At 34.8% G+C, this 16997-nt stretch overlaps 2 protein-coding genes across 4 annotated transcripts in view; one reads left to right on the top strand and one right to left on the bottom strand.

Moving 5' to 3' along the window:
• LOC134851492 (outer dense fiber protein 2-like) overlaps window positions 1-16997 on the bottom strand; it is a 75996-nt gene that overhangs the window by 16596 nt on the left and 42403 nt on the right. For all 3 annotated transcript variants that reach the window (XM_063867610.1, XM_063867609.1, XM_063867611.1), the window contains 3 exons: window positions 16761-16976; window positions 1830-1930; window positions 1134-1215 (listed from right to left, as the gene is read on the bottom strand). In XM_063867610.1, the coding sequence (XP_063723680.1) occupies window positions 1134-1215; window positions 1830-1930; window positions 16761-16976 (399 nt within the window). The remainder of the gene's footprint in view (window positions 1-1133; window positions 1216-1829; window positions 1931-16760; window positions 16977-16997) is intronic.
• Window positions 6843-9088, top strand: LOC134851787 (uncharacterized). The gene is made up of 2 exons (XM_063868019.1): window positions 6843-7219; window positions 8417-9088. The coding sequence occupies exons 1-2, from the start codon at window positions 6904-6906 to the stop codon at window positions 8890-8892; spliced, it is 792 nt and encodes a 263-aa protein (XP_063724089.1). The 5' UTR covers window positions 6843-6903; the 3' UTR covers window positions 8893-9088.

Genomic DNA, 16997 nt, shown 5'->3' with positions numbered 1-16997 from the left:
CAGCGCTTTTATTTGCGACTTAGGTCGGAAATAAGTAGATATCGTAAAATGACACTACGCTCCGGTGGTTATTTATTTGAAAAATTAACACCACACACGCTAGTGAAATGCTAATGTCTTTTCACGACCAAAAAAACGGTTAGCAGTTCAATTTGAAACACTTTCTGAGCTGGATTAAATAACCGCTCATGCATTATCTGTAGAAACAAAAAATATGCAAATTATGATTACATTTTCAGGCCAGAAACTTGCAAATCAAACATTCTATGGAATTATACTTTTGATACTTAATTCATTATATAAGATTCCTAAAAACATCAGCCTGTTCCGAGGCATATCGGTACTGCACGTTAATGTTCCAGATTGGCCAAACTGACAACTAACAAACCCGCATAACTTCAAAAAAACAACCACAGGTAAAATACTTTTCATAGTTGCGCTCAAGACGTTATTCTTTTCAGTTAATATAACAAATTGTGTCCAAATATAACGCTCAAAGTGACTATTTATAAGCCGAAATGCGTCAGAAGAAAAAAATATATACTGCTGAGCTGAAATACTCCGTGACTTTCTTCGAAATTCGGAACAGCTGCAAGTTCCTAGCACACTATTTCTGTTTTCCCTCTATTTGTTTAGTTGTAAAGCCAGCTTTCTTAGGTGGGGGGGGGGGGGGGGGGGGGAGGTGTAATTAATTTTAAAATTGAACGAGAATTGACATTTTTGACTTCCTTTCGAAGTAGTATTGATCGGAAATGGTTCGCATTACACCCTTACCCATCTTCCCAATAGACTTCGACCTACAATTGAATTAAGAACAAAAATTTTTAGCGCCACTGCGAGCAAATTGATCAATTTTGATAGGTAGAAAACTCCTGACTTAGAAGAAAAACATGCTCGGCTCGCAACTGTTTTGGGGGAAGATGGGGTTAAATTGGGCACCGCGACAACTCGAAACAGAAGACGAAAGTCCTAACTTCTGTTGGCGAGCTCGCAAAACGTTTGCGCGACTGCCTCCGCGAGCATATTGCGAGTTGTCTTTTAACGCGAGTTGTCTTTTATTGAGAGTTGTCTTTCGTTTCGAGTTAAATTGACCGTTAAATTGACCGCTTAAGTGATTAATGAGTTCTACTTACTGATAGTTGAGAGTTGAGTTGATCCGATTTGTTCAACTTTATTAACGTTTCCTCGTTCTCTTCCTCCAAGTGTTGTAGTCTCCTGACAACACAAGACATAAATGAAACAAAATTACAGATAGTAGTAGTTTCCGAAAAATCAGTTCGATCACGTCGTGAACAGGCATGCTTGAAACAGATAAAGGTCAAAAAAAAACGCCAGGAACCCCAATAAGAAAAAAATGCATTTTTGTTTCGGTCAGGTAGCAGGATCAACACCTAACACTCCGAGCCATTTCAGCTCCAGTCATTTCCGCCCCAAAAGCAGTCAATTCCGGAAATGACTGTGTTTTGGGGGCGGAAGTGTCTGGGCCTGAAATGACTGCGGCGGAAATCTCTTGTCATGGAACTCTAGACAATGCCTTGCGCGCAAAAACACTCAGTAGGTGGATCAGAAAACCTCTTGATGCTGACGGCGTTTTTATTATAGGACAATTTTATATGCGCTGAAAAATAGCCAAAGCAATATTATATAGCTGAAAAAGCCGCCATATGCACATTTTGGGTCGATTTACCCTTTGCTATCCGCCGATTAATGAAAGCATAAAAAGTATAGAAGAGGTGGACCAAAACATCTTAGCTGGCATAGTCATAGTGTAAATACCAAACAAGAGTAATTATGTTTGATTGATTATTCTAAGTTAGCTTTCGACTCACCTCTGCATGTTTTCTAGAGTCCTATCCACGTTCATTTTCTCTTCTTGTAGTTGCATCAGTTTGGCATTGTTTCTGTTAGCATCTAGCTGCGCATGCTCCGCCTACAAAAAAAAGAAACAAGACACTAAGATCGATTCTAAATATCACCAACCAAATTAGAACCAAGTCAACATATTCCCACTTAAAGCGTGGGGGTGGGAGATATTTACTCGTTTTTATGTGTTGAAAAGAAGATCTTTCCAACTGCATCTTTCTAACTTATATGTATTGAAAAGAATGTTTCCAACTGCAAGAACTCTTTATTTTCAACAAAACTTTGTCATTGCACAAGCTTGCTTTTGCTTAAAAAATCGGTTTCATTTCACATTTACCAGCTTCTTTCTGTTGAAAGTAGTCAAAAAATTTATCTAGTGACGCAATAAGATAAAGATAGTTTCGGGAAGTTTCAGCAAGTTGTCACATTTTGACAGGCGCCGAAAATTTACATGCAAACAACGACTCTTTTCATTATCCAAAAAGCAAATAACAAAACCATTTTATTCAAGTAAACGGTAAAAAATTATATGAATAGATCGGAATTTTTGTACAAAATGCCAAACAAACAAAAGAAACTCATATACGTTTTTCTCAGCATAGAAAGGAATTGAAAAATAGCTCAGCTTAAAAAACGCCAGGTTTTTTCACGTGACTGAAAGAGCAAAAATGATATGTGAAACATATCTATATTTTACTTAAATTTAATTTTTGCGCATAAACAGATTTTGTTTCATACATTTTTTCCGATCATTCAAAATGGAAAGTAAATTTTAATTATTGTTCCGACTTTCGATACGAAAGTAACGGAATATTTGTGCTCGGGGTGGGTTTTTTTTCTTCAGACAAATTTCGACTTTTTAACTAACCATTTTTGACGGAATTTTTTTATCATTCAAAAGGTATTGTTATCTTGAGCTTAAATTTGAAAAGATATTTCACCTGTGATCATTTTTTGTAAAGTTATGAGGATTTAAAGATTGCCATTTTGGCTAATTTGGGACAATTAACGCGCGATATATTTCGCGCTATTAACGCGTAAGCGGAGATTTAATCCGTCTTAGAAATCGTTCCAAATTGGTTGAAAGAAGCTTATTTGCCATAATTGATTTTTTACAAGGAGCGAAATTTATTCTTTTGTAGTTTATATGGCGTGTGGGGGGATAATTTTCATGGAAAAAGTTTCAAATTTTGGAATTTTTTTTCTTTCATTTTTTTACGTTTAATTTGTTAATGATATTTATGTTATTACTGCTGCTCCATAAACCTTAAAAGGCAGTCGGAACATTCAGGGCTTCGCCCTGATACGAGCAGTCTTGTTTTATTTGCGTTTTATTTTTCTTGCACACAACATCAGGTGTCACAACTAGTCATCGGAATGAGCCACATCGAAATGAGCCGAATAATTTATCATAATGAAACCCCTCAGTCGTGATTCGATCGACCATACAAAATTTCCAAAATCATCCTGCTGTCGGGAAAACAGGTTTAAAATTGTTGAGCTTCACTCATATTTCGAGCAAGCGACGCCGAAAGTTGGTTCGTTGAAAGTTGGTCATTATAGTTATGAAGAAATCGGTCATTTAAACCTTTTGTTTTTTTTTAAACAAAAACTAATGTTGCAAGCTTCATTTAGCCCATATTTGGCAGAAAAAGATGTCCAATATTTGTTTTCTACTCATAAAAAACGAGACTCATTTGAAAAAGAAATGTTTTATTGTAGTTTTTTTAAGTGGTCGGAAAATTCTGCGCTACTTGCACAGCAACCGTGCCCTTGAGCACAATTAAAACTCACTACAGAAACGAAAAATAAAAGAAACTTGTTCAAACCTGACTTTGAGCTCGCCCTAATAAAACTCAAAACACATTTGAGCGCTGATATTAAGCGCAGACTAAATTGCTACGTACGCGCTATGAGCGCTAACTGGAAACAGACTGATGCAAGATTAGTTAGATCTGACAATTTTCTGGAACCTTATATCTTTTTTGACAAATTAATTGCACATGAAAAATTTTTGTTCGTGCATCTTCATTTTTATTTTGTGATTTGATTCAGATGCATCATATTTCGCTTGCTAAAACACGTTTTGCGAAGGTCTGGACCGAGTTATACAAACTTTAGCACACATAACATGCTTACCACATCAAATCTTGCTAGCTGCTTAAAAAACAACAAGACTGCTCGTATCAGGGCGAAGCCCTGAATGTTCCGACTGCCTTTTAATGTTTAATAAAATGTAATAAAAATGAAAAAAAAAATACGCCATATTAAGTACAAAAGGATAGATTTCGCTCCTGGTAACAAATCAATTATGGCAAATAAGCTTCTTCCAACTAATTTGGAACGATTTCTAGGACGGATTAAATCTCCGCTTACGCGTTAATAGCGCGAATTCTATCGCGCGTTAATTGTCGCAAATTGGTCAAAATGGCAATCTTTAAACCCTCATAACTTCACGAAAAATGATCACAGGTGAAATAACTTTTCAAATTTAAGCTCAGGACAACAATAACTTTCGAATGATATAAAAAAAATTCCGTCAAAAATGGCTAGTTAAAAAGTCGAAATTTGTCTGAAGAAAAAAAAAACCCACCCCGAGCACAAATATTCCGTTACTTTCGTATCGAAAGTCGGAACAATAAACAAAGCGCAATAATGCGCTAGGCTCTTGTAATCAGCCATGCACGGTTTCGAAAGAGGAAATTATTGCAGTTATAGAAAACATTCAGAAAGTCAGGATTAAAGTCACATTGAATATGCCAGGATTCCAAAAACTATACAAAACTTAACAAGACTGCTCGTATCAGGGCGAAGCCCTGAATGTTCCGACTGCCTACTAAGGTTTATGGAGCAGCAATAATAATATAAAAAAAATTAATTGAAATAAAATAAAATGAACTTTTTTTCTCTAAAATTTGAAGTTTTTTTATGAAAATCATCTCCCCACACGCCATATAAAGTACAAAAAGATAGATTTCGTTCCTTTTAACAAATCAATTATGGCAAATAAGCTTCGTTCAACCAATTTGGAACGATTTATAAGACGAATTAAATCTCCGCTTACGCGTTAATAGCGCGAATTATATCGCGCGTTAATTGTCCCAAATTGGTCAAAATGGCAATCTTTAAACCCTCATAACTTCACGAAAAATGATCACAGGTAAAATATCTTTTCAAATTTAAGCTCAGGACAACAATACCTTTTGAATGATATAAAAAATTCCGTCAAAAATGGCTAGTTAAAAAGTCGAAATTTGTCTGAAGAAAAAAAAAACCACCCCGAGCACAAATATTCCGTTACTTTCGTATCGAAAGTCGGAACAATAACAAAATCGCAATTACACTCGGAGCTGGTTGTGCAATATGAACAAAAATAATCATTTAACTAGAAATGCCAAGAAAAAGAGGATCCAGCTGCCCCTGAGCGTCACAGTTTCTGTTAAAAAAAAAGAAACTTAATTTTAATTGAATCGTTTTTGTAGTTTTAACCACCCGCACTCTATGTTAAGCGAGACTGATAGATGTTGCTCCTGGTAAGGCAATAAAAAAGCCAAATTGCTTCTGTCAATTCAATTTGGAACGAATTCTTTTGCCACTTACGCATAATGATGAGGAATTATATCGCGCGGAATTCTGGCACTGTTCATACCATCCTTATTTGCAAATAATGGTCGCAGGTGAAATTTGTTTTAAATTATGAGCTCAAGACCTTAAAAACACTCAGATGATATACAAAACTCTGTAAAAATTGGCTAGTTACAAAACAAAGTATGTCTGGAGAAAAAAAAACCAGCTAAAGCACATATGTTCCATCACTCGCTTCGAAAATTAGAACAATCACACCTAGAAGGCAACAGGATTTGAATTCGGACTTCCGGATACATGCAATAAACACTAAGCCATGGCCTGTTAGCTTGAACTTTTTTAGATGCTGAGTTCTCAGCGGTTAAAGCTAAAACATGCTATTTAATTAACGAATAAATTCGACGCAAAACTTTGCACTACAATGTGCCACTTGCATGAAAAAAATGGACTGATTGTAGAGCACTGCGCTGGAAAACTCGTTTTTTCTGTAAAAACCTGAACGTTGAAACAGAAATATATATCTTTGATCTATGCAGCAGGAAGTTTCAAGATAACTTCCAGCTTTTGTTTCCTCAACTCAAAACTAATCGCAAATTTGCAATCATTTTTTAATTCAAATGTTCAAATTACTTATCAGTTTGACCAAATCATTTTCGGATTAAATTTGACTTTTTATGGCGATAATGTCATAGCCTATCGGAAACTTGCGTAAAAAATGAATTTATACCCAATTCAGGCGTAACTTATACCCATTTTACAAAAATTTAAGCAAAAATTTTCACTACAGTTTCCGCTTGCCATTCTGATTGACGTACTTCAAAATTCTCCAAAGTGTATTGGGCAGTTTGAGTTTTTTCCAATCGGGTTTTTAATCAACGTTTATTGGCAGTTTGAGTTTTTTCAGTAGTTTCATCTTTTGAGCTTTTAAAGATTAGACCAGGTTCAACCTTTTTCATTTATCAGTGGTGTCTTAATTGACTGATAATTTTACCCCAAATTCATTTTAAAGTTTTCATCTTATCGCTCATTTTTAGTACAAATTTCGGCCAGAATTAAAATCCCAATACTTCATAATTATGGAAAAAGCGCAGTCACTGTATTCACCCATGTTGACCTAATCAGAAGCCAGTTAAGTTTAAACTAATTTCTGATCAAAACAAACAGCTACATCATTAGGCAAAAACTGAAAACAAAGGCTAAAAATGGCAAGAATTCATACTAAGTTCAGTTTTATCTGATTTTAAGCAAAAAAATAGCCTGTGAGATAAGTCTTTAAAGAATAATACGAACAAGAAGCCACATTAACATAAAAATAGCTTCGATTTTACTGTTTCAGAGTTCCTCATATTGGATAAAGTAAACGACACTACTTTCTAGCTTCCTTAAAATAATTGCTTCTTCCTTCCATTGGTAATAAGTGAACATAGAAATAAATGACTTAAATACAGTGACGAAATGGTAATTTGGATACGTGTCGCAACGGCTGCAAGCGCCACTGTTTCAACTATTCGCTCGGTTTTTCTACTGATTCAAATCTGGAAGACGAAAGTTACGGGAACGGGAAAAGACTTCGATATTTACTACGTGCCGTTGCTGGTCATAAACTGCTACGGTTCTCTTGCTTTCTGGCGGATCGCTTTTGATTTTGGCGACAGCGATTCGAACACACAAATACTTAGTGCGAACTGTTACCCCAGTGTGCTTATTTTCGTCGCTTCTACAGTGGGCGCTTGTTACCTTCAGATAGCAATCAACTGGCTTGAAGTAGCGGGTGAGCTCAAATGTTTGACTTATTTTTAAATAATTTTCCAGGGTACAAGTATGATAGTTGGATCACAGGAAAAAGCAAAACTGAAAGATGTCCCGCACTTTTTGTGAAATCTTCAAAAACACAAGTAAACAAATGCGTACCAAGTTTTAATTTCAAGGCCCAAAATCTTTTCTTAAGGGACTTTTTAGGAACCTATAACAGTTCTACTTTCTTCAGAAATCAGCACAAATATTTGTTCCAAAAAGCATTATTTTATCGGAAAAAAAACAATGAAACAATTTACAAAAGAAAACCAAGGACAGCGGGTTACTGTGCAATTAGCACCGAATGTTCCGACCATAGTCTTTAAAATAATACAAAAAAGGAATTTTTTTTTCAAATTAGTGTAGTTTTTTCTTTTTTTCCTGCTTGGTGTAATAAAAGGCTCTGATTTAAAACTAGAAATTAGGCATATTTGACAACCATAGTATTATAGGCAAACTTGACAACACTTTTTGTCGAAAATGACTAGAAAAACAAACAAAAACTTTTTAAAAAACTTTTGAAATTTTTTATTCCTAAAATTGCGCTGAACACTCCAAACACTGATTTTACTTGCGTAAAGAAATTAAGCATAAACAAACTCTTGTGAGCCTGCTTGACCGCTTTGTTTGCTCGAAATTGAACAAAATATCAAAAATTTAAACCCGTTTTTCTCGATACTGGAAAAAAATTTTGAGAAACGTTTTGTCGTTCGAATCACGACTGAAAGGGCTTCAATTTGGTATATCACTCGACAGATTCCGATGATTATTTGTGGTATCTGATTTTGCGTTGAAAAACAAACGAAAATGCAAATAAACTGTTAAACACCAGAAAACAAAGTTCATCCCCATTTTTCAAATGGTCGGAACAACAACTTTGCACACCATATGCCCACGTAAAAAAAATAGCGCGCGAGGCATGATTTCAAAACTAAATACGGATGCAAGTTACACTTTGCAAAAACAAGAAACTAACCGGCAGAGCGCCATTTGCCGTAATCACTTATCTTCTGTTGCTTGGATAACCCAACTTTCATCCTATACTCTATAGGAACAAGACTGCTCGCAGTTTGCCAAAATCCCGATTGTGCCTATTTTGAAATACTGCTCTTTTCTTCAGACTTAGGAAAAGATTAAAACATGTTCACCTAGTTTAATGTCATTGTTGTTTTAGTCAATGGAAAACAGCTCATTCTGAACGTTCGTCACGATAAGATCCTGGGCTTCTTCCTGTTCATCAGTTCGGTCGAAATGACCATCAGTTTCGCTTTTAACCAAATCTACCCTGAGAACGCCTTGAAATGCGAATTCGGACAAATGCTACCGATGAACAACGTACTTGTGTGGAAATCAATGGCATTTTTTGGGGCATCATTCGTAATTTTCATAATCTCCATCATTTCCGCTTACTTCACGCGTTTAGACGTGATCAAGAATAGAGTTCACGTGTCTTCAGATCCCCAAACAGTGAACATTATTAAGGATTTCACACCTTTGCTGAGAGAGTGCTCCTTAGGTGCAGGCCTCTGTTTAACCCATCTGGTAAAAAGATCTTCCCTTCTTATGACTACCGATATCGAAACATTGGAGCTAGTTAACTACTGTTCATTTATAATTATGTTCTTAACTTTCACTTGCTATCGATTTTAGCTGCCACGAAATCAAACAAAGTGGAAAAAGAAGACTTATATACAAACGAAAAGATCCAAAAGAAAGGTTGCGCTACGTCAAACTTCATTTTTTGATGTCTAAATGCTGCCTTTTGTGTAAAAACCATATCTATTTTGCTAATTAGTTAGTATTATGATTGTTCCGAACACAAACTGCAAGGTAACTCTCGCTTCAAGGGTGGTAATTTCTTTCAACGCAAAAATCAGGTCATTTGAGGTCGTCGAGTCTGATTCTCATTGAAGCCTCTTAAAATGCAAATCAATCAAAATTTGAAAACTTCCAATTCTCTTTTTTTATTACAAGTTTGCGGAACTTTGATTGGAAAAAGTAACTCTTTCTTTGCCACACACATGAAACGGTTATTCTTGTAGTTCCAATTTTTGAAGAAAATGAGGAATACTTATGATTGAGATGATTTTTTTATTCAGTCAAAATTCGACTATTTTGACCAATTTCGAAAAAATAACGCGAAATAAGTTGCGTTCGCTTAACACGGGTAAGCGGCGGGTTGAATTGATCTAAATTGAGTTTAGGCAAGTCATGCGCGCTTATTACACAGGGAGGGGAAGATGCGCTTCGCAAACACTAGCGAGAAAACGTCAAAAAAGCAGCAGCTCTATAAAAAAAAGTAAAAATAAGCCTTGAAAAATAATATTTTTCTGTGGTGGTTTAGATCCTACGACCAGAATATTTCGAGTCCCCTGTCCACGCATTTGCGCTACGATCCTTTGACAATTTCCTAAGACTAGCGACAAATAAAGCAGCTACACATGCTAAGAAATTGCCAATGCTATGAGCAAAAGTGGCACCAGATATAAATAGACAATTTTCTAGGTACTAAATAGGAATATACTAAGCTAAAGGCGTCCGCACTAATTTTGCGTGTAAAAAATTTAAAAGCATGAAGCCAAATTATGAAAAATTATGGATTTCAAAAGGCCCGATATATTAAGTAGGAACATTTCTGAAATGGAATCTTTATTATTGCACACTTTTTTGAAACAAACAACTTATTCGGTTCATGTGATGAATCAAAAATGCATCAACTGAGTTTAGTCATCACTTATCGAATGTCCAAGTACATGCAACCAAATACTTCAAATGTGTCCCGAAAGTCGCTTCAATATTTGCGACTATGTTTGGAAAAAAAAGGTCTTACAAATACACTTCGTCAAAACTCGGAGATGTTGTTAGAACAATAGACGCATAAAACATCCCTTAGTTTTTTAACATAGCAGGGGATGATGAATACAAATTTCGTTTGAAAACTTTCTTCCAAAAAGTTTTTAGTTTGCCTAAAAATTTAATCAAAACATACAAAGTTTCTTCTTATATACAAGCAGCCTTGTTTTTTCTGTTCAACTTTCGACGAAAGTGAAAGATTATTTGTGCTCGGGATGGTTTTTACTCCAGAAAATTTTCGAATTTTTATATAGCAATTTTGATCGATTGTTTTTATCATTTAAAAGGTATTGTTGTGTTCGGCCCAAACTTGAAAACATATATTTCACTTCACTTGTGATCATTTTTTGTACAATTATGGTCGTTTAAAGATAGCCAGTTTGGCCAATTGGGGACAACTAACGCCCGATATATTTCATGCTATCAACGCGTAAGCGCTGGATAAATTCGTCTTAGAAATTGCTCCGAATTAAATTGAGGCATGCAAGTTGGTCTTTTTACTCTTTTGCTATATGCGAAGTATATCACTGTAATCAATTTATAAATGAAATTGATCCTACCTGATTGACCGTTCACGTGAGCTAGACAAATACGATTTCGATTTACTTGTTTTCTTTTTAGGGTTGTTAAGCATCCTAAAAAGCTGTTGATGTGAAGTACTAATTTCTTTTCACCCGCTTCATACAAAAAACGGGAAGTTTTTATTGCATTAGTGCTGTTCAATAAAATTTCTCCTTTGTTAATGACACTTGAGTAATCAGAAGTACTCAGCGTCAGGCTTGGCGATAATTAACAAAAGGTTACATACAAAGCCAACTATTATTCGATTAGGAAGGAGAAGCCGTGAATTTCATTCAGAACAAACTATTCGCCCGAAAATTGAATTTTTTAAATGAAGTTTCTTCTTTAAATAGATCATTTAGACAACCAAAAAATATTGCTTAGAAAATCTTAACTTAAAATGGGCACAGAGGAGATTGAATAATTTTTATGAGACAAATTTTAATACGAAGAAAAATACCAAAAAAAAACATTGAATGAAAGATCTCTATTAATCACATTAATGATTTACTTGCCTATTCTAAAATGAAACAAACATACAAATGATTTCACAACGTGAAATCCGAGAAGCGATGCCCGCCAAAAAAGACGAAAGATGTTTACGCAAAAAATTAACTTTACGCGGGCTTCAAGACATCTCATTAGAAACAAAAAGAAATCAGGCAGTTAGTTTAGTGCTCACATTTGAAGTTTGCGCACCTCAATGATGACAATCATGCAAGCAATCAGATTACTGCAAAATTATTAAATGTGTAAATCTAGCCATCTTAATGTCTTATTGCTTTATTTAACCAGAACGAGAATTTAACCAGAACCATTTGTATTATAATTATAACACACTAATGGGAAAATCAGTGTTTGTTTTTTTTTAATTTGCGCTTCAATATCTTTGGTATCTGCTCCATTTTAAACCGGTGAAAATAAGAACTTACCTCAAACTAATAGTACTGGAAACGATTCCGGCAATCATCGAACACCCTGGAATCTTGTTCAGGCATGAGACCTACATCTCTCTACCCAAATCGTAGCTTACACGCGTAACTTTATTTTTTTTATGCCGGATGTTGCTTTTTCGACCAAAGGACAGCTTTAAAAACCCTTTTCTAATTTCTCCGTAAAATAGTAATGATTCTTATTATCATAGAGCAAGAAATTCAGAAATTATTCAATATCATGTGCTACAGCTGCTATCACGTTATGTAATAAAAATTTGGGAAACATGTTTGTTTGAGAACCATCTAATTAATTTTATTCAATTTGACTTTTGACAAGACTACTGATTGAGTCCTGCAATACACATTAATGAGCTTGGTGAAATATATTAGCAATAGCAAATAAAAACTTCCCATCTCCCAAAAACTTTTAAAGATGGTGTTTTCCAGAAAATAAGTAGCACCAGTTTCTCATAAATTATCACGATGCCAATGCAATATTTTCAAAAGCTTTCAATTAGGAGTTAAATTATTCTTAAAATGAAACATCAAAAATAAATAGCTGATTATTGGAATAGTCGGCTTCGACTACACTTTTAATAGCAAAAAACTTTATTTTTGGTCGTTTTCTACGGTAGCGTTACAAATAGATTGTGATTCAAAACACAGAAGAATACACAAAAAAAGCAAAGTGCAAGAGCTCCAAAATGCAACCAAAATCGAGTTATACAGAAAGTGAACTAAAATTATCAATTTAATTTTCGTTTGGAAATAGTAACTTGTAAAAGTATTTGACTGACCATTAACTGGACAATTTTTTAATCCGAAATTCGAAAAAATGACCGGAAAATAAGACATTAACTCTTAAAATACAAATTAACTCCACGGTGGCTTTAGGAAGACAATTAATTAAACACAGAGGCGAAGCTGCGCTTCGCAAACCCTAGCTAGAACACGACAAAAGGAGCTCTGTAAAAGGAAAAAGTAAACAAGCCTCGAATCAGTAAAAAATTGGCTGATTCTCGCATTCCAACCTACGACCTACTGCGACCAATAGATTATAGATAAGAAAGTCTCACGCACTAACCACTCAGGCACGGACGCTTGATTCATGACAAACACTAGCCACAAATAGACGAGTATGTTTTTGCCCTTTCACACATAGGCTTTCACGACCAGGCATGAATGAAAAATGAATATTAGAACGCATGAAAGAAAAAAGAAATCATTTGCATAGTTCGCGCACTTTTCCGGGCTCTTTCACAATTTTCTAGCATCTTTCCCTCAGAAAGAGCAAAAACATACTTTTCAACAGTTAGAACATAGTTGAATATGGCCTCTTTTTCCCTCGAATATCTTTCAACTCTGTTCTAAGTACTACAAAGCCGAGAACAGATGCTATGCAAACTCCATTAAGACAATGAAAATTCCAAATAAGTGAACACTTTTAATGAACACTTTTATTTGCCAATTAGGTTAGAAAAAAGAAGGTTCGTAATAATACACTAAGCTGATCGCAAGTGTAACCCAGAGGCAAAGCTGAACTTATGTAGAACAATTTATGATGGACAATTTTTTTTAATATTAGAGAAAACTGGATAAATAGCTGAAACTTTTATTTCGCTGGCAAATCTGATGATCAATTTCCATTTTCAAAATTAGCAAGTCGATCACGTTTTTCATGATTTTTACACTTCTGTTGTTCGATAGTGGAGCTTGCTAAAAGCGAAAAATCAAAATTGAGCGTGAATGAAATTCAACACTTTTTCTCGGAAAAAAAACCAACAAAATCACCAAAATCTTTATAAGACTACTCACTAGCTTCATTACTCTTAATAAGTTACCACTTATTCAATTCCTTTATTTTCAAATGCTTTTAAAAATTAAGTTTTTTTTTCTTTGCTGGTTTTTTTTCTTTTTAATTTCTGGAATCTCAAGTCCGAGCTTGAGACCCTACCACTACATAGATCTATACGTGTTATGTTACTCAACATGAGCTAAATCATTTGTTTATACCGGATGTATTTTTTCAGCCCTAAAAGATCTGTAAAAACTGGTTTCGATGTTTGATTTTGTATTTGAGTACTTCTTTTATTTATCAAAGGGTAAAATTATCAATTACGTTTCAAACTCAGGGGCTAGATCTGCAATTGAACTTTGTGATTATCTTATAGGAAACCCAGGTATTTTGAACAAATCTAATTGAATTTATCCAAACTGATCTGAGGCAAGACTACTGCTTAAACTTTTTAATTGAGAGTTATGAGAAGTTTAGGTTTTTAGGAAATTAACCAATTACTCATTTCTTAACATAGCCAACTGACAGTTACAAAATAGTAATAAACACAAGGAAACAAAAAAAAACTGACTTCTTGTTTCGAAAATCTTTTGAATTCGAAGAATATGGCTTTAAAACACTTTGAATATGTAGAAGAATTTATGACAGACACTTTTTGTTAAAATTAGAGAAAACTGGATCAATAGCTAAAACTTTTATTTCGCTGGGAAATCTGATAATTAATTTCCATTTTCAAAATTCAGAAGTCGATCACGTTTTTCGTGATCTTAACATTTTTCCTGCTCGATAGTGGAGTTTGCTTTCCTTTTAGAGAAATGCATTGAACTTTAGAAAATCACAAGTCAAACTGCGAAAAATCAGAATTGAGCGTGAACAAATTTTAACTTTCTCCTGAAAAAAAAATCACCAAGACCTAAATAAGATTTCATTCCTCTTAATAACTTACCACTAATTCAATTCCCCTATTTTCGAATGCTTTGAATATTGAATAAAACGCTTCTGAAATTGAAACAAGAAGCCCATTATTGAAGCAGTAGGTTCCGATCACAGTATTAATTGCAAAAAAACATACCTTCTTTTTTTGATATTTTTTTTCACTTTTTCCATGGTAACAATAAGAAATGAATTAAGAGTGAAGTTACAGATGCAAAGCTGCACTTCAAATACAAACTAACTAAACGGATTTTCAAACTTTTTGAAATTTTGACTACCTTTTTTTTAGGTCGACAAAACTGGTTTTCCGAGCTCTCCCAAAGCACTAAAAAGTCCCTGTTTTGGCCACATTTTAGGGTCCGTCAGCCAAAAATGCATTTCTGAAAATATTTCAAAGGGGGGGCACATCTGAAAAAAATAGATTAATAATTAATCAGGTTTTTCAACTTCTACTAAATAATTTTTTCATTTCATAGGTCAACCTAATGAAACTAATTTTGATTAAGCTTAGATTTATTAAATTTAAGTTGCTTTTAATCATCATGTCAGATCTGCGCAGTATAACTTTCGGAGCGCTTAAAAAATTCATAATTAGAGTGCAGCTTTCTCTTTTAAAGCTTTTAATGCTACCTGCTTTTAATGAGCTGTACTGATGATTACTCTTAATGCTTCAATTGAAAAATGAAACTTCAACTCTTTTAATCAATTCTATTCTTATTGATATTATACCTGCGAATTGCAACTATACAAACTTAAAGATATTAACAAGCATGCTAACAATTTAATGTACATATAATATATATTTACATCTTTTTAGTTTTTCAAATAAAAACTATTTTCGAGCCGTAAATAACTTAAACACACCTTCAACATCATTAAAATAAATTAGTTTTTAGTTATTTAATCTAGTCACATGACAGCAGCGGCCACCAACACAGCACATATTGATTCCTAGCACTAATCACTAGCATTCCCTGATGCACTAATCCGATCGTAAACCACAGACAAATACGAACGAGGACATTCACAAAGATTGCATGCAAAAGACTGCAGTCAAGTAGGTTAATCGTGTGCACTTTAGCTGTCTGGGTTAGCCAATTTAAGGTCAAATCAATCCATGCAGTCTTTGTTAGTAGTAGTATCAATCGGTTAGTTGAAACAGTGCTGAAAGATTAAGAAAATGATAGTTTACAGTTGAACCGAGTGCGTAAAGATCAACATTACTCAAAACCCAATGTTGTTCTTCATTTTGGATGATTCTAAAACCCATTATTCTCCTATATTTCGCTACATGAAAATTTGCCGATTAACGGCTTAATTAAACAGAAAAGAGGGGAAATTTAAGAAAGTAAGACCGAATTATTAAAAAGAACAAAATTGAAGGTAGTCAGTCAATCAGAACTCAGTGATGTGGACCCAGTTAACATCCTCCTCCTCAAAGCCGTTTAGGAGGGATGATGTAAACTTGGTTCTGAGTTCGAATCTTCAGCCAATCAGAATAAAGCATTTTGCACGGAGCGCTTGGCAAATTAAATTTAAATTGAACGCTGGTGCGGAGGATTTTAGCTTGATCCAATTGAGGGGAGGGGGGATGTTAACTTGTTACGAGAAAAATCTTCTGTACGAGAAAAATCGCACCCAAAAAGTCTTGAAACTACAGAGAGTGAAGAAAAAAAAGAAAGCTAGAAAGAAAAGATAGATTACAAGTCTGTCTCCTCCTGCCGCCGCTGCCACTGCTGCACACGTAGATACCGTCGGGGGGTCCTGCGATCTGAAAAGTGATTTCTTCACAGGCGCAGTCGGGTGATTCACATTGCTAGGAGTAGACGTTCTGTTAGAAGGATAAGAAGACTGGTTAGAATAAAGCTAAAACAGCACAAGAAAATCAGACTAGCTAGAAAATCAGAAAGAGAACACTAAATAAATTAGGAAATGTGATTTAAAAGGGCACCAGAAAGATTAAGTCAGTTGAAAGATTAAAAATTTTGAGTCCGTTATTTCTTTCAGTTAATTTTTCAAAACAATGGAAATGGAAATACCATTTCAGTTTAAGCGATGAAGTCATGTTTTTGCAATCATACACATAATTCAATGTTTGGACATGTAGAGTGATAGCAACTTTCGCGACACGAAACTGCAAAGCATGGGAATGCGAAGTTATGAAATGTGCACGCTTGTAAGAATATAAACCTTTATTTTAAAAAAAAACAAACAATGTGACATCTCCCACTTTTTTGAGACAACAGGATCGAAACTGTTACTTAACTCTGGACAAAAAACAACAGAATTAGTCAGAACAAACAAGTGCTGCTTCACCTAACTTCGAAAATCAATTCAAAAGGCAAATTTGAAATTTATACCGTTAAATAAGCATAATGACCAAAATAACATAAGACAACATCATTATCCAGAACGCATTTATTGGACTAATTTAGACTGACCTTTTCGTTCTCGGCGATGTTTTCATGTTGCAGCCGCATGATGTCTTTGGTCCTCTGTTCCAACTTGTCGTTCAACTCGTGGTTCTCCTTCCTGCTACTCATCAGCTGACTCCTCACTTCATTCAATGTGGCCTCCAGTTGGGAGTTGGTGCTCCTCAGGGCACTGATCTCAGCCTCCGCCGCCAACACTCTGTTCTCCAGGTTATTCTGACTGTGCTGCAACAAACAATGCACTGT

The sequence above is a fragment of the Symsagittifera roscoffensis genome, chromosome 7, assembly GCF_963678635.1.
Source record: "Symsagittifera roscoffensis chromosome 7, txSymRosc1.1, whole genome shotgun sequence".
In the NCBI taxonomy this organism is placed as follows: Eukaryota; Metazoa; Xenacoelomorpha; order Acoela; family Convolutidae; genus Symsagittifera; species Symsagittifera roscoffensis.
Note: the sequence above shows the minus strand (reverse complement) of the source record. Positions and strands in the feature narration are given on the sequence as shown.